This window comes from Pantherophis guttatus, chromosome 4 (assembly GCF_059756535.1).
Source record: "Pantherophis guttatus breed Tessera chromosome 4, ASM5975653v1, whole genome shotgun sequence".
Lineage (NCBI taxonomy): Eukaryota > Metazoa > Chordata > Lepidosauria > Squamata > Colubridae > Pantherophis > Pantherophis guttatus.
In genome coordinates this window covers 59,436,588-59,461,823 of record NC_142066.1, presented here as the reverse complement: position 1 = coordinate 59,461,823, position 25,236 = coordinate 59,436,588, and the positions used below count along the sequence as shown (strand labels likewise).

At 37.7% G+C, this 25,236-nt stretch overlaps 1 protein-coding gene across 1 annotated transcript in view; it reads left to right on the top strand.

Annotated features, from left to right (window-relative positions):
* The window catches only part of PTCD3 (pentatricopeptide repeat domain 3), a 33,108-nt gene extending 13,083 nt beyond the window's left edge, over nucleotides 1–20,025 (top strand). Inside the window, exons 12-24 of the mRNA XM_034416150.3 lie at nucleotides 37–119; nucleotides 3,216–3,360; nucleotides 4,352–4,402; nucleotides 4,983–5,072; nucleotides 7,036–7,064; nucleotides 7,524–7,630; nucleotides 8,761–8,839; nucleotides 8,938–9,028; nucleotides 9,546–9,631; nucleotides 15,664–15,809; nucleotides 17,898–17,939; nucleotides 19,055–19,213; nucleotides 19,657–20,025. Of these exons, the coding sequence (XP_034272041.1) occupies nucleotides 37–119; nucleotides 3,216–3,360; nucleotides 4,352–4,402; nucleotides 4,983–5,072; nucleotides 7,036–7,064; nucleotides 7,524–7,630; nucleotides 8,761–8,839; nucleotides 8,938–9,028; nucleotides 9,546–9,631; nucleotides 15,664–15,809; nucleotides 17,898–17,939; nucleotides 19,055–19,213; nucleotides 19,657–19,702 (1,154 nt within the window). The 3' untranslated portion in view covers nucleotides 19,703–20,025. The remainder of the gene's footprint in view (nucleotides 1–36; nucleotides 120–3,215; nucleotides 3,361–4,351; nucleotides 4,403–4,982; nucleotides 5,073–7,035; nucleotides 7,065–7,523; nucleotides 7,631–8,760; nucleotides 8,840–8,937; nucleotides 9,029–9,545; nucleotides 9,632–15,663; nucleotides 15,810–17,897; nucleotides 17,940–19,054; nucleotides 19,214–19,656) is intronic.
* The last annotated feature ends 5,211 nt before the right edge of the window (nucleotides 20,026–25,236 follow it).

Genomic DNA, 25,236 nt, shown 5'->3' with positions numbered 1-25,236 from the left:
TTTCTTATGGTATAACTGGCTTTCTGTTTATTTCAGCTGATGTGAGCACCTTCAATACACTTATTTTAGCAGCTGTAGATGTTAAGGAAAAATACATTGAGAAATGGGCATGTATTGAAGTAAGCTGTTAATTTTAACTTTTCCATAGTAAATATTTAGCTGAAGTTAAATGCTATTCTTTTATGTATTATAATTTATTATTAATGCACTTTTATAGTATGTATCATCCACATTTGCTCATTTTTTAATATTCTATGGTTATATACATAAATTCTGTAATCAATTCAAATGTTTTAATAATATCAGGGAGATAGAGTAACTTCTTTTATATAATCAGTACAAATGTAATTACAGAAATTCCAGTATGTGGCATATGCATTCAATGCATGTGAAAAGGAGAGGAGCTCCGGTTGTGTATTCATGACTTTTTTTTTAACCTCCCCATGACATACTTATCTCTTACAATTACTTGTATAAACAAAGGAGCTACTCAAAACTCCTTGAAAAAAAGGCTCATTTAAAGCAAAATCCATTGGTTTAATGAAATTTGATTTCCAAGTAGCTTCCAAATGACATAAGGGGACTGGTTACAAAAGGGGTTTTTCCTATTTCTGGGGAGCAGCTTCCTTGGGTTTACCTAGTGTCTACATTATTTTCCCTTCAACTGTGGGCAAACATCTTTCTTGTGGGGTAGTATTTTTAACACTTATTTAACTGATTAATATTGATATTGTTTCCGGATTGCTTATTATTTACCCTATGACCAGTGGTGAGGTTCTGTGGGCGTGGCTTAGTTGGGGGTGTGGCTTGGTGGTCATGTGACCGGATGGGAGTGGCTAGCTGGTCATGTGACTGGGTGGGCATGGCTATGTGCATAGGGACTACTCAGAGGGCTGAAAAAAGTCATTTCTGACTGGTCCTTGCACTTATGACCATCCTCACATTTATGCCCGTGCAGCATTCTTAACAACCGTGTCAGTCATTTCACCACTATTTCTCTTCACCACAGTGACAAGATAGGGCGCAAAACGTAAAATGTGAGGACAGTCGTAAGTTCAAGGACTGGTCAAAAGTGCGAGGACCAGTCAAAAATAACTTTTTCAGCCCTCTGAGTAGTCCATATGCACAAAAGGACTGCCCAGAGGGCTGAAAAAAGTGATTTCTGACAGGTCTTCGCACTTTTGACCAGTCCTCACCCTTATGACTGGTCATCATTTATGCCCATTGTAGCATTCTTAACAATCATGTCACTCATTTCACAACTGCTTCTCTTCACCATGGTGACAAGATAGGGCGAAAAACGTAAAATGTGAGGACAGTCGTAAGTTCAAGGAGCGGTCAAAACTGCGAAGACCAGTCAAAAATAACTTTTTCAGCCTTCTGAGTAATCCATATGCATAAAAGGATACAGCAATAGAGAGGGAGGAAGGAAGGAGAAGGGAGATGGAAGAAAGAAGGAGAGGGAGGGAAGGGAGGAAGGGAAGGTAAATTAGAGTAGGAGTGAGAATAAGAGGGAGGAAGAGAGGAGGAGAAGGACAAAGGAAGAGGAAGTAGGGAGGAGAAGAAGCGCGGGGGGAAAGAAAGTAAGAAGGAAAGAAAAGAGAGAGGTGGTAGGTGTGAGGAGAAAGATTGCTGTACAGTAAAAAAGATGAAATGGAAGAAAGGCAACCCCAAACAAATGTAAAGATATTAAGATAAAGAATGAATTGTTAAACTTTAAAGAATAAAAGAGAACAAATATGAATAAAAAGCAATAATTAAAAACACACATACAAACATACAATTTATTTTCTTTGAACAGAGTATTTGGCCGGTTTACAAATTTAAACAGTGTTTAGTCATTTCAATTAAATTTACAATTTCTATATTTCCTTTTTGCCATATTAATTCCTTATCTATTTTTTTAAAAAAAACTATTACCCTTCATCCTCATCTCTAATCTTAATCAAATTCAATTTTTCCCTTCTATTCTATATTATACCCCTTCCCATTGTCATCTATTTTTATATCCATCCTCACATTGGTTAATTAAGTAATATTACAGTTGTTTAATATAAATTCAACATTTTAATATAAATCAATTAGTTATATAACTATCTTTTTTGTATATCAATCAATATGAACATGAATATTCCAATTATTTCCATGCAATCCAATTTCTTACAAATCAATTAATTATATTTACCAATAATAATAAACCAAATAATTTCCCCCATATATTCCTCCAAACCGCAACTTAACCATTTCTGCTTTCAACACAATATACAATTAATAGTATCTCAATTATTACAATTCCCTAGTTAAATAGAGCTTTTTTCCTTTTGTGTTTTAAAATCTTGAACTCTCCTCTTTTTCCCTAAATTTCCCATTGTTTGCACCTACCTTTTTTGGTGAGGAAAAAGAAAAGAAATCTGCCTGCCTAATTTTCCAACGTTGCAGCAAACAGCAAAGCCAACAGCCTGCTTTACTTTCAGTTTCGTTTTTCAGCATAGCTAGGGGGGGAAAATCTGCTCCAGCACTCTTTGCAAGTAAGCAGCAGAGCCTGGAGCAAAACAGCTGAGAGCAAATCAGCTGAGAGTCGGGAGGCCGATCTAATCAACGGGCTAATTAGCCTATGCTGAAGCTCCGCTGGCCAATAAAATTACAAAAAAACACCGAACCATTTGTTAAATTGCTGGCTCACCTGTCCCCCGCCCACCACTATTTATTGGCAATAAATAGTGGTGTGGAGGGGTGGGGCAAGGGGCGGGGCCAGCCAGCAATTTAACAAACGGTTCAGCCGAACCGCCTAGAACCGGCAGAATCCCACCACTGCCTATGACTATCATTACGTGTTGTACCTTATGATTCTTGATGAACGTATCTTTTCTTTTATGTACACTGAGAGCATATGCACCAAGACAAATTCCTTTTGTGTCCAATCACACTTGGCCAATAAAAAAATCTAATTCTTAATTTTGTGCTATATTTACTATTGGGGTTGTTTCTGCCTATTTTATCAGTTTTACTTTCTATGCCAGATTTATCTTTTATCTTTATAATAATTCATTTTAAATGATCAGTGTAATTATAGAAGGATGTGGTCGACAGTATTCTAGAATGACATTAAATAAAAGTGTGTGCAAATGCTAAAGAATTGTGTAGGGGAAAAGATGTAAATACAGAGTTGTTTTTACATAAATGTTAAATCAAAATATTGATATTTTGGATAATAGGACTTGCTGAGGCAGATGGCTGAACAGGATATACAACCAAATCTGCTAACTTTTAATTCTATCCTGAAAGCATTGAAGCAGTGTGGTAAGGTATCCCGGGCTAAGGCTAGACTGATCTTGAATGAGATGAAAGCACTAAATATAGGTAAGAATTTTCTGTAATCTGTAAGATTAATTCAATATACATTTTCTGTATTAAACCTTAGTAGTAATATTTCTTTAAAGAGATAATCTTGTGACTAGAATCATATTTTGAATTATTCACCCATTTTGATCTGTAAAGTTATTATTTAATTAATAATAATAAACTTCAGTAAAATTCCTTAAAAAAGTCATACAAAAAATGTTGAGACTCTAGAAAGAGTGCAGAGAAGAGCAACAAAAATAATTAGGGAACTGGAGGCTAAAACATATAAAGAATGGTTGCTGGAACTGGATATGTCTAGGGATGAAAAGAAGGACTAGGGATGACATAACAGCCGTGTTCCAATATCTCAGAGGTTGCCACAAAGAAGAGGGAGTCAAGCTATTCTCCAAAGCACCTAAAGGTAGGACAAGAAGCAATGGGTGGAAACTAATCAAGGAGAGAAACAACCTAGAACTAAGAAGAAATTTCCTGACAATTAGAACAATTTGCCTAAAGATGTTGTGAATGCTCCAACACTGGAAGTTTTGAAGAAGAGATTGGACAATCATTTTTCTGAAATGGTATTGGGTTTCCTGCCTGAGCAGGGGGTTGGATTAGAAGACCTTCAAGGTCCCTTCCAACTCTGTTATTTGATTATATTATTCTGTTAAAGAAATAGTACCTTAAAAGGAGAGTGTGGACAGAAAATAGAGCAGCATAAATTTAACCAAATATAAACCATGACCTCATAACGAGAGACCATATTCCCCATCTCCCCACTAGTCTTCAGTATAGTCCCTCAGGAATTCAAAGGTTGCTTCCATTATATCTTGAAGGGAGAAAGAGAAAATTACTATGTGGAAAATAATCATTTTTACCTTTAAATTATATCAAGCTATTAACTCAAATGTTACCCCTGATATGAAATAAGCTTCATGCATCCAGTATAGTGTAATACATTTTTGTATGTCAACCATGAACAATTTTGATTTATTATATTTTATTTCAGAACCTAGCTTTGCAACATATTACCATTTGCTGTGCATGTCACATAACATTGGTATGTAGCAACTTCTTTTATACTATTATGAATTTGTGTAAAATTCTGTTGTAATAATATCTCTACTGGCTTTTGCTGTATAGAACCTGCTTCAGATTTTCTCTAAATGTGTGTATCTTTTTGTTTCACCTGAGTGTGGATCTTATTTTATACCAAACTCTAAAATAAAATGTTGGTAATATTGACACTCTTTTTAATTATATTAATATTGAGCAGAAATTTATGATGCATGGTTCTGAAAGTCCTTGAGAGATTCAGAGACAATCAGGATAATTAACCTGTCCATTTGTACTTCGGTGTCTGATTTTAATGTACTAGTTTGTTGTTTTAAAGCCTCATTACCTTGGGTCATAATAACTAGACAGAATTTGCGGTGATAGTAAATCTCTTCAATTATGAGCAGCAATCATAAGGAAAATTACTATTTATGACAATCTGTTTATAATTTGCCACTTAATTTATCTGTTGCACCTGACGTCATAATCCAATCTCATTTTCACAGAAACATATTTTACCTGCCTTTTAATTATAACATAGTTCAATGAAAATTTAACTCTTAACTCTGCTTTTTGTTGTACAGCTGGATTTGCTGAATCCCAGTCCCATGTGCTATATGCTATAGTAAATGAAATCGAAAGAAAAACTTTCTGTCCTCAGGATCCAGATGATCGTATGTACTTTTTTAAAAATTTCATGGCAGTTTTGCATAGGGCATGACTATTGTATAACAAAGGTAATTTTTGAAACTATATGAAAGTTAGCTAATAAACAGCAATGTTCCTTGGCATTTGTTTCTATTCTAAGTAATTAATACATACAGTACATCAATTGTGTGATTAATGTACAACAATATTTGTTGTCTACCTCCTAGAAGATTTTGAAAAAGAGGCTAGGATGTTAAACAATGAATCCTCCATTTGTTAGAAAGAGGTATCAGATAATGAACTAGTTCTTGTTATGGATCATATAATCTAGTCATTTTGTACCTTGTGGCATAACATCACTTTTTTATGCTTGCAGTTGTGATAAAGCCCTGTGATCCAACTCTTGTCCTTAAATTTCATTCTGAAATGCATTTTTCTCACTCATATTTTTAAAAAATAAATAATTCTTCCCTCTGTTTTGAATAAAAAGGCCAATTCAGATTGTACCTATGGTTCAGCATACATACTGGGCTTATTAATATAGTGAAGATACTGAAGTATCTCCAAAATCCACATGCATGAGTTTCAGAAAATTCTAGAGAAAACATACCTTCACCTGTAAAAAAAACAATGGAATACTTCAGCTAAAGTATATTTTCTTCCTTATATTTGTATTTTTAACCATTATCATTTCCCCCAGATATTAGATTTGGTTCTGCACATGATTTGTCTATTCCTATAGAGGAGAAAGTAAATTTAGAAACCAGAATTAACTCATTGTTTAAGGGTCCTGTGTAGTTCCAATTCTTTTAAAAGCTTTTGTGGCTCTCTTATTTTAAGCAGTAAAATAAACTTTACAAGTTTATCATTTTTTTAAACTTCGCATAGCAAAACAAATCACAAATATGTCCAAAGCACCCAAAAACAGACATTCTCTCAAAAATCCCAGGCTTCATCTCCTCAGTGTCATCACAGATTCAACCATTCAGATTCAGCTCCCAGATGGAAAATGATTTATCCTTTCTCTAGTCAGATTGTGTAGATAGTTCTTTTCGGAACCATAAATGTGCTGACATTTTCTTCTCCATGTTCCAACTTGTGCTCGCTCTCTTTTGTTCTTTCTTATGGGCTTCATGGTTCAGCCCTAGATTGCTATTTGGTCTAACAGCACATCATTCCTGGCTTTCTGGGCAATAGGAGGATAACTCCTGTTGCTGGGTGCCTCAGCATATCTCACATACCTTCAGAGTAAGGCTGTGTTTATGTGCTTAACCATACTGTACTTGTTTGATTTAAGTTTAGTCTGTTTGGGGAATTTGGATGTGATGTTTTATGATTATAGCTTACTTTAATCAGACATAACATACTCAAACCAGTCACTTGTAGTTAATACAATAAAGTTCGGTTTAGTCAAACATGAAGTAATGTAATATGTTAGCATAGTTTTAGTATTCAGTATTCTCTTCTCAACAGCTCATCAGGGTATAGGTGTTGTTGTTTTTTTATTTATTTATTTATATGCCGCCCTTCTCCAGAGACTCAGGGCGGCTTACAATGCGCTAAGCAATAGCCTTCATTCTTTTGTATATTTATACAAAGTCAGCTTATTGCCCCCACAACTGGGTCCTCAATTTACCTACCTTAAAAAGGATGGAAGGCTGAGTCAACCTTGAGCCTTGGCGAGATTCGAACCTGCAGTAATTGCAGGCCGCTGTTCTTAATAACAGGGTGCTTTAGACCACTGTACTACCAAGGCTCTTGGATAGTTACTTGAATTCTGTGCTCAAAGCTTTAAATATTTAAATGCTATGTCATTATGGCTTTAGGTGGTATCTTGGTTTGAGAAGCAATGTCCTAGAGTTCTTTGACTTGATACATATGTTCTATTGTTACTAAGCCCTTTGAATTTGTTTCAGTAATCCTAAGAAACCCTCTTTTGGATTGCTAGAGAACGTCCAAAATTAACAATCACTACTTCTTCTTTTCCAGTCTACTTCTTTTCAAATGCGATGAAAACAGTAAGTGGACTTGATTTCTGTATATTGAGGTAGATAAACATTCTCACCAGTTTAAATGTAAATATATATTTCAGTAACTTTCTGGCTATTTATGTATTAGCTAGATTTAAAAACAAATTTTAAAATGGTATATTCTCTCTAGTAAAATGTTAGAAAAAGTGTTTGGAATAATCTTGCAATCTAGTGTGAGACCACTAAAACTTTGCTGTTCTGCTGATCCAGAAAATAAGATGTCAAAAAGGATCGGCCCTGCTTTGCACTTCATCTAAATCTTTTAACCTTACCGGTCACCTATCCATCATCTTAAAGATATTTTATTACCTTGTACCCCTTTATAAAATATGAATTAGGATTTTGTTGTTCTTGCTAAAATTGAAAAAAAAATGTATGATGTTCTGTGTAGCAGAATAACTGCTATTTGTTGGACTCAAGGATTCATATTTTGTGCCTTTATTGCAGTGTCTGGAACTGAAGGATGTTCAACTTGCTTATCGGCTACATAGAGTGGTGGAGAAAGCAGACAACAGGATAATGTTGGGAAATATGACACAGAAGAACTTTTATTAGTAATTGTTATTTAGCATTCATAATTACAGAATTGAATTATCAATAGCTTCAACTAGGCTAGAAGATTAGAAGTGAAATAGATTTATTCTTAACTCCTGAATGTTATTGAATTTATTTGTTAATTACATTTACTATATATTTCACTGTTAAGGACCCTCAGCAGTTTATTGATAGACATAAACAAAATTTCCAGAGTAATAAATATTTTAAAATAAAACAATAGAATAACAACAATGAAATAACAATGAACAGCATCAATCCCAAACTGCTCTGTGAAAGAGCACTGTTTGCCAAAGACGGGGAACATATTGAATTGCAGCCGGGTCCATTCCAAAAAGCCAGCATGGCCACCAAGAAGTAGCATCTCTGGCATTGCCCCCCACCTCCCTTTTCCCAAAGGGAGGAATCACAGGATGCTTTTCTTGTGTAGGGCAGGCAGATTCTGGGTGGAAATAAGGTTCTGAAAGTAACCTGTATCAAGCCATAGAGAGCCTTGTAGGTTAAAATGAAACTTTAAATTACATCCAGAAGTTTATTAGTAACCAGTGCAGGGCCATAGGAAGGTATAATGTGCTCCCAATATTAATAAGCACAAAAGCCATCTGCTGGACCATCTGCTGATTTTAAGTGCTTTATAAAGGCAGATTAAAAGACGGTATGTTACAGTAGTTCAAAGAAGTGATGAGGACAGCCTTAACTGTAGAAGGTCTTCCTACTCCAGGTAATGCCCACAACCCAAATGGAGCCATGAGTCCGGGAGGACCCTAAAGTTGCAGATCTTGCTTCTCCATTAGGAAATAATTGGAGTAGCCCTGATAATGTCAAATCTACAAGGTAGAGCTTTTATTAGAATGGCTACCGTAACATAACCTAGAAAGAAATAAACAGTAATCCAATTCCAAATTTATAAGTGAAGTTTTACCATCAGGTGATTTTAATTTTGTTAGATAAGGCTAGGTAATTTATACTATCTGCTGCATTTTCTTCGAGGTTCAAAACATTAAGTTTTTATTTTAAGTTACAGCTGTTTGAGAAGTGAGAACAGAAGTTTAGGAACATTACATGATAACCTTTTCCATTTTGAAGTTGATCACGTATTAATAACTGATTATTTCTTTCTTTGACATAGTATGTCATTTTTTGAATTGTTGGCTATGATGGAACACCTTGATGTTTTGTTGAAGTGGTATAAAGAACTGGTTCCATCAGTAAGTATTATTTGTTAATTTATTTTTTGTCACTTTAAAAGTTTAAACATCAGTGACTCAAAACTGTGATTATTCAAAATTTTGCATTTCTTCTTCAGGCATTTTATCCAAATATTAGAACAATAATGCTGCTTCTTCAGGCATTGGACTCTGGCGATTGCTTGGAATTGATTCCCCAGATATGGAAAGGTTAACTATACTTTGTTTTCCTCTTTCCAATGTGATAAGCAAGTCATCTTCCCAATTTAGTTAGAAGAACCAATATTAAGCAGATTTGCCTCTTTGAGCATCAGTAAAATTTAAATATACCTTTAGATCAGATCAAAATTTAAATATGCCTTTATTATTCAAATTACAAACTTGCTCTGCAGTTTGTAAAATTTCTAAACATTGTTGGTTAGCAATCCCCAGTGACAGATCCCATTGCAGGAAAGAAGATCTAGTCAGAATGGATATTTACCGTAATAATGCCACTGCTCATCAAAACAAAGTATCTGTCACTCTCCCATTAGTTTAACTTTCATATAGTCTGTACATTTTCCTGCCTTTGTGTTTTACAACATATCTGTAGACATACAATAATAGTTAATTAGGCTCAGTTGAATTTAAGGATTAAACATCCATATATCTATTTTAGTAAAGTCGTTAATTTCATTGATCAAGAACTATTTGCAGTTATTTCTGATAACTTTTCTTTCCTGTTCAGATATCAAGCAATTTGGATTTAGTCTCAGAGACATTATTGTACAAGAAGTTCTGGCTCTTATGGCAAGAGACATACAGTCTCCAGAGGTGAGTCTTGATGGAAAATGGGATATGGAAAACGTTAACTCTTATAAAAATTGCAGAGGTCAATGGCATGAATTAACTAGTGCTAAAATGAATCCAGGAGGCCTGCCCTTACTATTTCTTATTGAAACAAAATATAAAAAATGTTGCAGGATTAATTTTCAGTTGATGGAATAGCAATACTATCCATGTTTGCAGTAAAACAATACACATTAGGGAAGTTCCTCTATTTTCTCAGCAAAGCAAGCCGCTGGAAGAAATCTTATTCTTTTCCTTTGCTTCTTCTCTTGGCATCATCTTTGTGCATCTCAGATTCCTAACACATAGCTACCTATTAATAGAAAAAGTAATCTCCCAAGATGGTTTATGATTCATCGTATAATAATCATTTCAAAGCTAAAGTAACAGAAAATCCCAGTGCATGCCAAAAAGATATGGAAAATATATTTATTTATAAAACATCAGCTCCCAACCTTTTGGGAGCTAGGGACCAGTTCCATGGAGGTTTTTCTGAGAACTAGAGGTGCCATGTTATCAGATGCTGCCTGCATCCCACGCATGTGTAGATGAGACTCCACTCATTTGCATGGCCCGGTGTCTGGTGCACCATGGAGCACTGCTGGTCCATGGCCCAGGGCTGGGAACCCTGTAATATGTAACTACCATACAATATTATAAAAGGAAACCAATATCTAATATCTTTAGAAGAGCATTTGACGGCTGTGGCCGGGAGGGCATTTTATCAGGTTCGCCTGATTCGCCAGTTGTATCCCTTTCTGGATCGGGACTCGTTAAATACGGTCACTCATGCCCTTGTCACTTCCCGCCTGGACTACTGCAATGCTCTCTACATGGGGCTCCCCTTGAGGAGCACCCGGAGGCTCCAGCTGGTCCAGAATGTGGCCGCTCGGGTGGTTATGGGAGCGATGAGGTGCTCCCATATGACCCCCCCCTCCTGCGCAAGCTGCACTGGCTCCCGGTGGTCTTCCGGGTGCGCTTCAAGGTTTTGGTTACCACCTTTAGAATGCTCCATGGCCTAGGACCGGGGTATCTACGAGACTGCCTTCTGCCACCAGTAGCCTCTCACCGACCAGTACGCTCCCATAGACAGCGGCTTCTTAGGGTGCCGTCAGTCAAACAGTGTCAACTGGCGGCCCCCAGGGGGAGAGCCTTCTCTGTGGGAGCACCTGCCATCTGGAACGAGCTCCCCCCGGAGATACGGAGGATCACAGATCTGCACGGTTTCTGCCGTGCCCTCAAAACATTCCTATTCCAGCAGGCCGGCCTAGCCTAACCTCTTTTTTAAACTGTTTTTAAAATTTTAAAATTTTAAAATTTTAAATTTGTCTTAGGGCCAAATTATTTAATTTGTATTTTAATATTTTTTAACATTTGTATTATATGTATTTTATTTTTTGGCTGTTCACCGCCCTGAGTCCTTTGGGAGTAGGGTGGTATACAAATTTAATAAATAAATAAATAAATAGGTATAGCATGTTTATATAATATTAAAATTCTCATTCCAGTATCCTTTTACTGTGTGAAACTGTGCATCATAGGGCAACAGTTTGTAAACCAACATACCTTAAATGGGCTAGTTTGCAGATTGTCCAAAATCTAGGACCCATAATTTCCAAGGGAATGAAATTTGAAAAAATTGTGTCTGCTTCAGTGCTATTTGGCTGATGCTGTGATGACATAATTTTCATTTTCAAAGTACTGTGACAGTTTCCTAGTTAGACCTGCAATTCCCTTGCTTCCTCTCCCACCCAACAGCAACCATTTCCTTGTCTGCTGGAAAGGAAAGGAAGGAAGGAAGGAAGGAAGAGAGATTTCCAATGCTGTCTCCAGTTCCCATAAGAAACTCAATGGGGAAACTGGCAACTACTCAGAAGTTTCTCCTGTCCCCACTCATTTTTGTCTACCCCTGGTTATTCTATTTCTCTATTTAAACAAGGAAATACCTCCAGAACAATGACTATGGGAGCACAGGTTGTCTAGTATAGTTATAAAATTACTCTAAAATATATAGAAAATAAATTAATTTAAAAAGTTAAAGAAAGTTAAAATGAACTCTGCCATTTAAGAATAGCAAATACATAACCATTTTTGGCATATAGCTTACTATTGTCTGTAACAGTGATGGCTAATCTTATTTTATGGCGTGCCGATAGTGTGCACACATGTCGGCACCCATAATGCAGTGTGCATCCCCCCGTGCATGCGCACACGCTCCCATGTATGCCACACCTCACATGCATTTGTCCACCACTTATGCGCACGGTGCATACGTGTGTCCACCCCCATGCCCCTTTTTGCACCTGGAAAGCCACCTGCACGAATCTTTGCCAGCGCAAACAGCCTGCAAAGCCATTCCAGACATGCTGGACGTTCCCCGGAATGGAAGACTAGCAGGAGGAGGAAGAGCCACAGAGGCGGCAGGCCATTCGCTTCTCTTTCGCTTTCTCCAGCTGAAAGCAGCAGTGCAACAGCCTCCGCCAGCAGGTGCGAGGGGCAGCGATGGCGAGGACAGGCAGGCCAGGGCTTCCTTCCCTCCCTGCCCTACTGCCCCATGCACCCAAGCCAGCCAATTGCTCCTGCCCTTCCTCCTGTCTTCTGGGTCCTTGCTGCCTCCCCCCCCCCCCACTTCCACGAACCACTTCAGACTTGCAACCCTGGGGCAGCTCGCCTCCCTGCTGTGACAGCTGGTGGGGGAGAGCGGGTAGTGATGGCGAGATGGCCAGGCCGCTGGGGCTTCCCTCCCTGCCCTGCTGCCCCATGCACCCAAGCCAGCCAGTCGCTCCTGCCCTTCTCCCTGCAGCTGCTACTGCTGCTGCTCTTTGGGCCTCGCTTCCTCCCTCCCCAAACCACTTCAGCCTTGCACCAAATTAGGCAGAGGGAGGGGGATGGTAAAGAAGAGGCGGCGGCTGGGCACACAAAGATTCCCAACCCTTCTCTTAAATGGGGCCAGCCGATGGGCCATGCTGAAAACCAACGTTGTGAAGGACAGAACAGCCAGCAGTGAAAGGGGAGAGCCGCCGTCGTCGCTACCTCGTACTTCTTTTTCTCCCTCTGGCATTGAACCCGGCCGACTTGCTTGCCCCCAACCATACTTGCTTACCCTGTTTGTTTTCATTTAGCTGCCGCTTGAACTCGTAGAAGTCCAGCATGGCTAGGGGAAGGGGCAGCTGGCTGCCCAGCTAGCAAATGCTGCCCCGCTGCCCCATGCGCCCGGGCTGGCCAATCGTTCTTTCCCTTCCCCCTGAAGCTGCTGCTGCTCTTCTAGGGTGGTGGGGCTGCACAGGAGGAATGCTGGAGACAGCGCACTGGCCGGGAAGCAGTCATGCTTCCTTCGCAGAAGTGGGAGGGGGGCTGCGCGGGGGCCGGCTGGCCAGCTCTTCCGGGGTGCTCAAGCTGGCCAGGTACTCCAGACCGCATGGGGCCGTGCAAGAAGCCCGCTCAGGTGGGGAGGGAGGGAAGCCTCAGACCGCCCGTCCTGGCCGATAACTCTGCTTCCCTACAAAGCAACTGCCAGGATCCCTTCTCCACATCTTTTGGCACGTGCGCCTATTGCTCTTGCTATTGCTTGTCTTCGTGTGCACATGTGCGCCAGAAACCAGAAGACCAAGTGGCCAACGCGCATATGCGTGCTGGAAACAGAAGATCATCTTCCCGGAGTGCACATGTGCAATGGGCCGCTGCTCTTCTGGTTTCTGGCGCACCTGTGCCCATGAAAACCTGCTGGCTGTTGCGCTGGAACCCGGAAGAGCAACAAGCGATGCTCCATGTGCCAGGAGAGATAGCTCTGTGTGCCACTTCTGGCACATGTGCCATAGGTTCACCATCATGGGTTTATAAAGTCCATAAGATTTTGAAGTTGTAACATCAGAAAAGCTATCCTTTAGTAGAAAATGTGCAAAGTAGTCCTTGCGTAATGACCCTAAAAGGACTGAAATTTCTGTTGCTGAGTTGTTATATGACCACACCACTTAGCAACAGCAGTTTCGATAGTCCCAATTGCAGCTTTCAATTCTGAAGTCCTTAGGCTAAAACCTCACACTTCTACTGCCTTACTGCACTTGTCTGCACTTTAAATCCCCCCCCCCATTTATTCTCCTCCATCTCTGCTTTTTTGGCCACCCTGCATTCCACCGCCTCACCACCCTGTATTCTGTTGCCCTTGTCCTCACCACCCGAACTGACTGCCGTCATCTTCCTCTTACTACTGACAAGATATGCCTCACATGGTCCTTCATGAGACAGCTGTTTAGGAAGGTTTTGCATAGTCAGCAGTTGCCTTTGTGAGGCAAAGGGCCAGGCCGGGTGCACTTCATCAGTGAGCAACAAGAGGGCAAAGATAAGCTGAAGGCTATGGGGGTGGGTGGGTATTGGGCAGTAGAGTAGAGGAAGGCAAAGTGTCAAAAAGGCAGAGATGAGGGACAAGATAAGCAGCAGGAGGAGTTAAATTTTAGTCTGGTTGTAGATGCAGATGGGCTGCCAAGCACATAAATTTTCAGCAAATGACCATGGGGGTCACTGAAACAGGACTGGTTATAGCTACCATTCATTTAGTGCAGTTGCTCAAGGCAGGGTCATTAAGTGAGAACTAGCTGTACATCAGTTGTGCAGTTGCATTGGCCTGAAAGAGTTTAGTTGTCACAGGGACAAATTTACCTCCTTCCAGCCTATAAACCCTTAAAATGGTCTTGGTGTTCTTCGTGCTTTTGAGAATACAGCTGGGTTGAATAGTAATTTTCCTATTATTTTGAAAAAGAACCCTGAGATTTTTATATTGGTTAACTTCAGTGGTGGAATTCAAATTTTTTTTACTACCAGTTCTGTGGGTATGGCTTGGTGGGCGTGGCAAAGGAAGGATACTACAAAATCTCCATTTCCACCCTACTCCAGGGGAAGGTTACTGCAAAATCCCTATTTCCTCCCGATCAGCTGGGACTCGGGAGGCAGATAATAGATGGGAGCAGGGCCAGTCAGAGGTGGTATTTGCCGGTTCTCTGAACTACTCAAAATTTCTGCTATTGGTTCTCCAGAACCTGTCAGCTAGTTAAGATTCTTCTATCTGTTACATCAGGGGCATGATTTGCCCCTAAACATTTGATTTAAGTCTTTTAACTAAAGAATTTATGTGAATACTTAGAGACAGCTCTATTTCATACCTCGATATTTTAATATAATCAAAAAGCTCTGCCTGCTGACTGCATCTGACATTTAGGTCTATCTTCTCATGTAGCATATAGATCAGTAGCAGATGTTTGTGGCCAAAGAGGAATTAATTATGATTTTGGTTCATAATTTACATTACCTCTAGAAGTATATGACAAAGAGATACAGAGTTTAAATATCAATACAGTGTTTAAGCAAGATGTGGGAGAACAATTTGCAATTTTATTTCCCTGTTCATTAATTCTGTTTGTCAGAAGCCAATTGTGAAGGATGTGGATGGCGATCACAGGATTGCAGGATCCTGCAATAGTTGTAAATGTGAGGATTGGTTGCAAAGTTGGGTTTTTTACTCTATTGTAAACTGAACAGTCATTAAATGAGGCAGCAATTGAGGATTACCTGAACAGAAAATTGCATTGGTTGAAAATTAACAAATTACTAAAAGGTTTTTGATCCTGGTTATTTACTCACATTTTATTTATTTATATTAACAACAGTTAAATACACAAATGCCCTTAGAAACAATAAAGGTAGATAAAGATATTTAATCTTAAAAGTTTTACTTGGGGGTATATTTATAATTGTGCTTTATTTTGGTCTTACACCTGTTTTTTGTATATGTCTATATATGTGTGTAGGGGAGCATTATATGAAAATTATTTTCTATAGATATTTTGGAGAGGCCATAGGTATACCACAGTTGGTGGCATCTCGTTCTGTAAATAAGGTGCTGTCTAGTACAGCAGGTAGACCTAGAACTGCCAAAGCACTACTTTAGCTTCATATCTGAAGTAATATTCATTGCTAGATTGCTATTGTTGACTGAAGATGCTAAGTATCTTATTGTTTTGCAGACTCAAGTTGCATTTGCTGACTGTGCTGAAAATATAAAATCTCTGCATGACTTAAAGAGCAAGAACATGCAACTCCTGTGGAAAGACACTTCTCTTAATAATACCACAATACTTTTCGCCAGGGCTGGCAGAATGCAGGAAACTTGGTAAGAAAAAAAAAAAAAAAGAGTCCCTGTCAATAATTTGTATTTCATTCTGGAGATAAATCTTGAAATAAAACAACTTATCCCAGGTTCCTGAACCATAGAAAGTCAAGTCTCTAGCTAACTCAATTACAGTTACCATCTTTTGACTTTGACTCATTTATTCAGTGTAGAAGTGGAGTACAACTTTTTCTCTAAAGAGCCTTAATTGACAACTTAAGCCCTAGAGTACATTTGGGGGGGGGGGCAGAGAGAGGAAAGAGAGAGAATATAATGATATTTAGACCTTTAGTTATTGTTGTGTTTGCTTTTTCCTACAAGCAATACCTGGAGGAGAAATATACTGTAGCTAAAGGCATGATGCCTGATATTAAAGTTTAAAGTTGCACCAGAAAGTCCAGTAGTACTTTAATGCTACTGACTGGCCGTTTCACTTCTTTTGCTTCACTTTTAGACAAGAGGTAGGTATATGTAATATCTGGGCAGAAAAAAGCCTTTCTAACTGGCAGGGTTTTTTTACCATTATAGAGATATTGTGGGCTGTATGAGATAAAGGCTTTTTTCCCCCTGTTGCTGGAAAATGTCAACTTGTTCAAGGGAGAGGTGTGAGTGAAGCTGCTACCACACTTACAAGCCAGTTTCATCTTTATAGTTATAGAACAGGGGTGTCAAACTCAAGGCCTGCAGACCAGATCCAGCCCACGGGTTGCTTAGATCTGGCCCACGGGTCCGGTCTGGAAATAGCAAAGGACCAGCCCACAATGCCTGTGCCAGCAAAAATGGGGCGGGGCGCAGGCACGCCTCTCGCAACTGCTTTTAGCCTCCGGAGTGGTCCAGGAGGCCTTCCGGGCCCAAAACGAGACATCTGGAGTCATCCAGGAGGTCGTCCAGGCCCAAAATGGGGCCTCCGGAGTGGTCCAGAAGGCCTTCCAGGTCCAAAACGGGGCCTCTGGATTACTGCAGGAGGTTATAAAAGGGAGGAAAAGCAAAATAGTTTACCTTTCAGTCTTGCAGGATTCTGCTACTAGCCTATGTCAATAATTTATAGTTCTAGTCTTCCTATGGAGTCAGTTTCTTGATCTGGTCTCTCATAAGGTGATCAAGTAAGTACTAAAAAAAAAACAAAATCACAGAAATGTTGCCTATTTTTTATAAGTTTATAAAACCATGTCTGTGGAGATGCGGTTCCGTGTTATGCCCACCATGGCCACGCCAACCCCACCCCCCAACTTGGCCCTCCAAGGTTAAACCCAATCCTGATATGGTCCTCAGTGAAATTGATTTGACACCCCTACTATAGATGTTTCCAAAGGCATTCACCAATCTTTATCTATAACCCAATGAGAAACTAGTTTTTATAGTGCTTTTTGTTCCATTATATGTGAACTGTTGTTAAAATTACTTAATTTCCATATTCTGTGAACATTTCTTTTCCTAAGTAGAATTCTATTTGATTCAATAGGTTTTTTTTTTCATTTTGGGTTATTAGCATAGAAAAAATCATTTTCTAATAGGATTTTGGATTTCCTTGGAGAATTAGTTGTAGTTCTATTTTTTTGTTGTTGACTACATAGCCTATATTATTGAAAGACAAGATTTGGGATTATATATACAGGTAGTTCTTGATTTACAACCATTCATTTAGCGACTGAAATAAACTGCTTTGCAAAATGTGATGTACAACAGGTCCTTGCACAATGACTCACAGCATTCCCAAAGTCACATGATCAAAATTTGGATTCTTGGCATGTATTTACAATAATTGCGGTATCCCCTGGTCATGTGATCATTTGCAATTTTTTCCTGCTGGCTTAAGACAAGCAAAGTCATTGGGGAAGCCGCATTCGCTTAATGACTGCATGATTCATGTAACAACTGTGGGGATTCATTTAAGAACTGTGGTTTAAAAAGGTTGTAAAATTGGGTGCAACTCACTTGACAACCACTATGTTTAACAACAGAAATTTTGCTCCCAGTTGTGATTATAAACTGAGGACTACCTGTAAGTCAAACCTGTTGACAGACTTCAGTTCATATTTTTTTCATCTCTGCATTCAAATGGTAATTTTTATTTCTTTCATCTCCAAATAGGAACATGCTACAGCTTTTTAAAAAATACTCTCAAGTTCCCAGGTAAGCTTGCCTTTTAAAGTTTGTCCCTTGGAAGTCCTGATAATAAATGTCAATCTTTACATTCCCTTTGATATGTTCATTGGCATTCAGACTCATTTGACCCTCATTTTCTCCAGTGTTAGAATGCTGCTTTCTGCCATGCATTGTCCTGTGCTGGCCCAGTTCCATCACCAAATGTCAGCTTGTCATTTTCTCAGAATGACTGGTGGTTTTGTTAGCAGAGCAAGCAGAGCTATCGAGGAAACTGCTACAGTTGTAGGCGCAATAAAATCTGAATGGTTTACGGAAAATTACATCCACTGCTTGAATATTGAGACTTTAATTAACCTTAGAAGCTTTTAATTCACCTTCAAAGACTTCTGTATTTTGGTTATTGCAGAGAAGTATCATTTGGACAGGGAATGTATATTTGTTTAGCTGCTAATTGTTAGCATTTGAGAAAAATAACCATTTCTTGGCCTACTCTTCAATACAGAAAAGAACATTGTGATAGTATCTTGAAGAGAAAACTGAGCTGCATTACATTGATAATTTGACTGCAACCTACAATCCTTTTCTTTCAAAACTTTTGTTACAGCATTATTAATTTCTGAGCTGTGCTGTCACCTTCTTGGATCAGCAGTTTGAAGCCCTGAATTTCTGGTGATATAGCGTAGATAAAGCAGTGACCTTTATCATCAGGGCTTCAAGAGTCAGAAGCACAAGTCTATTTTAGCAGTTTTTTAGAACAGAAAAATAGGATGATTCAAGTTAAACTTTCCTGGCAGTAGATGTGTCATTTTGTCAAATTAAGATTCTTTACTTAGACTTTTTAGGAAAACTGCTTTGGTTGGATAGATGCATCCCTGCTTGCTCATGGAACTCATCTAATTTCTTGGGTTATGAAGAAGAGGTGCCTTTCGTGTTATTTACAATAAATATTGGGTTATTAGGTTCAGAAATTTCTTACCTCACAGTAGTTTATTTACTTATTCAACTTGTTCTCTCAATCTCTCCTAAAGGCGACTTACCATCTCTAGGTAGCTACCATCATAATTTGGCAGATAAAATATTTTCCCATCAAACTATGTTACAGATGCCACTACAATATCCATATCCCTTTTTCCCTTATGCAGTGATTTGACAGTGAAAGAGATGTTCAATTGTATTAAACAAAGTAACCAAGCGGATAAAGCACTTGAACTAGTAAAGCTGACTGCTGAATATGGTATACAATCAATGTCGATGCTCGCCAAGACAACTCTAGAAGAATTTGACCTCTCTGAAAAGCAAAGGTAAGTTTCAGCAAGTACGTAGCTGTGATGGCTACTGCTCAGAGCACCTGGGATATATCACTGAAATTCACTGATGTAGTAATATTCTTAGCTATTTTGTTTCATTTATTTGAATTCATACCTGATTTTCTGCAGGAATTTGAGGCAGAGTACATCATCTTTCCTCCTTTGCCTAGCAGCACTTTAATTGGCAGCAACCCTCTAGAGCTAGAGCTAGAGATTCAGAGACTAGCCCAAGCTGTTAAGTGGGTTTCATGCCTTAGTTCAGTTTCCCTGTCCTAGCTGAGATATTTTGATCAATATATCATATTCTTTCTTAAGCAGGCGTTCCTTATCCCTTTTGAAGCAGACATTTTTTGCCAATAATAAAATTGTAGTTGTGCTAGCAGTTTGACAAATCTGTAATTGTATTCATGTGGGGTTTTTTTCTTTTCTTTTTCCAGGCAGACTCTGGTTGATATAATAGAAGGAAACTGTGGTTATAAATAGGTGTCAGAAGAGAAACCACTTTTCTGAAAGAAAAAGCAACTTACCTGATTTCAATACAGCTGTCAGGGAGTGGCCCTGAAAATCTCTGTGAGCCTTGTACATAACTGTATTATATTGGTGGTATTATCATGTGGATTCTCATCTGATGGCGATTGGTAGAAAGTTCTGGTTTCACCAGTTTTGGAGTGTTTGTTCTCGTTCTCCACAACCTCAGTTTTGAAAACCCAAATTGTCTGCCAGAATCCTAGAATTATTTTCTTATTACATTACATTTACATTTTCCTTAGACATGCTAACAGAAATAAAGAGTAATCCACCTGCCTCTTCTTTTTCTTTTTCTTTCTTTCTTTCTTTCTTTCTTTCTTTCTTTCTTTCTTTCTTTTTCTTTTCTTTTTTTTTTTTTTTTTGTAATTTTTATTTTTTTATTTTTTCCAACATAAACAGAAAACAGAAAATTTTTCCAGGACAAAGTCTTGGTCCGGTCACAAATGGGTACACTAATTTAACAAATGTAAAACAAACAATTTTAACATAAATTTCAACATCTTAATTAATCTTTCTATTATCTCATCATACATCCTAATTTTCTACTAAAATAAATCTCCTTTTTATATTCAATTATAGGTTCAATTATAAATCGAAATTCAAAACCGCTTTATCTAAATTTTTTATCCCTTGCTCCTTTTAGCGTCAACATTAAACACAAAAACAATCTATTCTATTAATCTATATAGTTACCTTACAATTTTATCACCAAAAATCTTAATTTCAAAATATATACAATTCAATTTTTATTTCAATTTATTAATCAAGATTTCTTTCTATTTTTCTCGTTTTCTAAACCCAATCTATCCTGTTATATTCTTAAACTTTTACACAGAAATCTCAAAATTTACCATTTCATTTTAATTATCCCCCAACATTTTCTTTTTCACTCCTTATTAATAATTATTCTTCAATACGTTCTCCTCATTCTCCTCCTTTACTCCACCTATTATTTGGCTGATTTCCAGCATAGCATATTTTGGCTGAGTTTTCAGCATATTATCCTCCTTAACTCCCCCTTTTATTTGGCTGATTAACAGCATTTTTTGTTTGGCTGATTAACAGCATTTTCCTCCTTAACTCCACCTATTATTTGGCTGATTTCCAGCATTTCATTATTTGGCTGATTTCTCAGTATATTCTCCTCCATTAACTCCTACTTCTATTCTACTAGCTAGCCTATTAAAAATTTATTTTTCCACATGTTATCTTTTAATCCACTATCTCAACTATACTCTTCCAGGATGTATCCCCATTTATTTCTTAATATTAATCATTCCCAATATATATTAAATATAATCACAATTATAATTCCCATCTGTGTACCTTAATACATCATCTAAAATAATTAACAATTAATCATAATTATCATCCACCACTTTGTTAACAAATTAAAACTAGAGCATGTTACAACAAATTATGCTTTTATGAACATATCACTTTTAGTCACCTTGATTTCCCATTTCTATTTTTATAATATTTCTATATTTACCATGAACACTTATTTTTATTTAAAGCTCATTTAAATTTTGAACCATTTAAACAATTAAACATCCAAACATTGCTATCCAATTTATCTATTTTGCTTCTTCTTTTCCTTATCTGTCCATGTGCATTTCAATTCAAAGTCAATACTTCCACGCTTAAAACTCTGCATATCCTTTTAATTCCATTAATGAGTCTGCTTCCAGTAAAACATCAGCTTCTCGACTTCTGTTGCTGCACCAAAACTTCTGTTGCTGCGCTAGTTAGTTAAAAGTTTATTAAACATTGTATCTCTTCTTTCTTTGTAAAACCATTAAACGACAGAATAAGAATCTCCAAAGTTCAAAAAACCATAGTTCTTTCAAAGTAAGCCACAATATGTAGCAAGTCAAATAGGTTCTTTTCAGGGAAAGCAAATTTCCACAATGAGCACTTTCACTTAGTCAACAGTTTCAATCACCATTTTGAAACATGCCTCTTTTCAACAGGTGTTTTTTTTTTTTTAATTTAAACTAAATCTATGTGAACCAACTAAAGAGCTTTAGAATGTTACAAACTTCTCAGGATGTCTTTTTTTTTCTTTTATGTATATAAAAACTCAAAACAGATAGCCCAGAATTGAAATATCACCATTGTTAGAATAGCACGTATTGTATCAATGTCACAATGTAGTTTTCCAGATTTAATAATTTTTAAAGCAATATGGTGTAGAAAGTATTAGAGGATGAGGAGGGGAAACTTGAGTTCGTCAGACAGTATTACGAGACATTATACAGTGAGGAGGAAACTTCAATCGATAATAGTAATCAATACCTTGCTAAAGAGAAACTCCCACAGATAAAGGAGGAGGAAAGGGAAATGTTAAATAGAGAAATTACAATAGAGGAACTGAAGGGGGTAATATCCAAATTAAAGAGTAACAAAACGCCTGGTCCTGACGGCCTCCCAGGAGAACTATACAAAAATCAGAGTCTGGCAGAAATACTTGTACCAAAACTTCTGATAATATGTAATGAGGCCCTGAGAGGCTCTAAGATCCCAGAATCGTGGAAGGAGGCGTTCATCACATTGGTAGGAAAAGAAGGTACCGATCCCAAGCAAATAAGGAACTACAGGCCGATCTCCTTACTCAACACGGATTATAAAATATTTATGGGAATATTAGCGGGTAGTTTGAAGACAATACTAAATAATTGGATCCATCCCGACCAAAACGGGTTCCTCCCCGGTAGACAGATTAGGTCTAATATGAGAGTGGTGATGGATGTGCTGGAGTATTACGAAATACACTCCGAGAAACAGCTGGCCATGGCCTTCCTCGATGCTCAGAAGGCTTTCGACAACTTAAATTGGGGATTTTTGACCCAGCAAATCCAAAGAATGAATTTCGGGGAGTGTTTTGAGAATGCGATAAAAGCAATTTACGATAAACAGAGTGCAAATATCTTATTGAATGGGGATGTAACTAAATCCTTCCGGATTGGTAAAGGGGTGAGACAAGGCTGTCCACTTTCTCCACTCTTATTTATATTAGCCCTGGAGGTATTGCTAAGAAAAATTAGGCAAAATAAAGAGAGACAGGGATTGGAAATTAGGAATGAAACCTTTAAGATTCAAGCTTTTGCCGACGATGTTGTGTTGATAATGGAGGATCCATTAATAACAGGACCAAAAGTATTGAAAGAATTAGATGAATACGGGAAATTATCAGGATTTAAATTAAATATGACAAAAACCAAAATGTTAACAAAAAATATTCCAATAAGAGAACAGGAAATACTAGTAAATAATTTGGATATCCAAATAGTTAAGAAGATCAAATATCTAGGGATCTGGATTACTGCCAGATGCTCAACCTTAAAGGAGGATAACTATACACCCTTACTGACAAAGATAAAGCAAGATTTGGATAGGTGGGGGAAGTTGCAAATATCGTTCCTCGGTAGGATAGCCACTGTTAAAATGAGCATTCTCCCCAAATTACTATACTTATTCCAAACTATTCCTGTTAGTATTGACAGAAAATACTTTTCGGACTTAAATGGGATAGTAAGGAAGTTTATCTGGGGTGGGAAGAAACCGAGAATTGCATTACAGTCCTTGCAGGAAAAAAGGAACGGGGCGGATTCAGACTCCCAGCTTGGGAACTATATCATAAAGCGGCCAACTTAGTATGGCTACGAGAGTGGCCCTTATTAAGAGGCAAGAGAATTTTGCAACTGGAAGGGCACGACCTATTGAGAGGCTGGCATGCCTACCTCTGGGATAAAGGAAAAGGGACAGGGATATGTTTCCACCAACATAAAATTAGAGATACATTAATGAAGACATGGAAAGAAATTAGGCATAAACATTACTTAAAATACCCAAAATGGATATCTACAATGGAGGCACTGACCCATCCAAATACGTTAGGTAGGGAGAAAATGGTCACCTATCAAGATATTTTAGATAATTGTGGTAACCTTATACCCAATGAGATATTAAAAAGAGCAAGGGATCCATATTGATTGGTGGCCTTATTTACAAATTAAATCCCGATATAGTAAAGATAAACAAGACAAGGGAATAAAGATGGGGACAAATGGTTTGGATAAGGTATGGCTAGGTAGTGAGAACAAACTATTAGCCAAATTATACTCCTACCTGCTCGAATACGACAGAGAAGGAGAAATACTAAAAGACCAAATGATCGCTTGGGGGAAAAACATCGAATCAAAGATAAATCTTGATGACTGGGAAGAAATATGGAATAGCAATCTTAAATTGACGAGAGCAACAACCTATAAGGAGAATCAGTATAAGATGCTATATAGATGGTACTTAGCACCATCTAGAATTGCTAAGATCTATCCAAATGCAAGCCCCAAGTATTGGAAATGCAGCCACCACCAAGGTACCTTCTATCACATGTAGTGGACGTGTCCGGAAGTGAGGAAGTTTTGGAAAAAAATACAAAAATGGATCCAAGAAATATTACATGATATTAATTTTCTGCCGGAAATCTATCTCCTGGGAGTGCTAAAACGAACATTTGGTAAGGACAAGAAATATTTGATTATTCATATTGTCACAGCCGCTAGACTCTCCTATGCTAGATATTGGAAAGAGAAAAGAGGACCAACTGAGGAACAGATAGTCAATAAGATACTTGACTGCGCAGAAATGTGCAGATTAACGTATGTATTAAATGGAAAGGAGGATTCAGAATTTTACACAATCTGGGATTTGTGGTATAGGTGGTTGGAAATTAAATGCAAAAGTTAATACTCATGAGGAACAATGCACAACTATTAGTTAATCCTATATATTATTATATCTTAATTAAACAGTAATTAATTTCATATATAAGAATTTCTGTATAAACTGTATAATTAGACACCGCACTTGTAAATATACAATATGACTACACGTTGCCGAACCGTATAGTTTGAATTGTAATATATTCTTAATTCAATAAAATTTCATTTACAAAAAAAAAAAGAAAGTATTTTTCCCCTTAATTAAGTACACATTTGATTTGGTGGTGGATTTACATATTTATTTTGGCTTGTTTTGAAAAACAGGCTTGATTTTGAAAATAGAAGATTTGTGAATACTCTTCCTGTAGCAAGGAATCCTAGAGCGGTCTTCATTTCTCCCAGTAGAATTCCAGCTGTGATCTTGATTCTTCTGGAATTTATAGCCATTACTGACTTATGACTCAACATAGCTTGCTAAAAATGTAATAACAAAATATCTCTTACTTGAAATTCCTCATATCCCAAGTAGGTTCGATCATTCTACACTTGTCCAATTAATAGTGTTCCTTTACAAATGCTCCCTTGGATTTTGGACAGAATAAAAGCAGGTGTGACTCTGAATTCCTGAAGAACAAGAAGTTAATTTTGGTACAAAAATACGATCAATATGGAGAATTATGAAAATGTTCATCATGATAGCCTTTTTTTGGTAAAGAAAAAAATACCTTTTTCCTGAAAGCAGTGGTCACCTCCCAAGAAGGG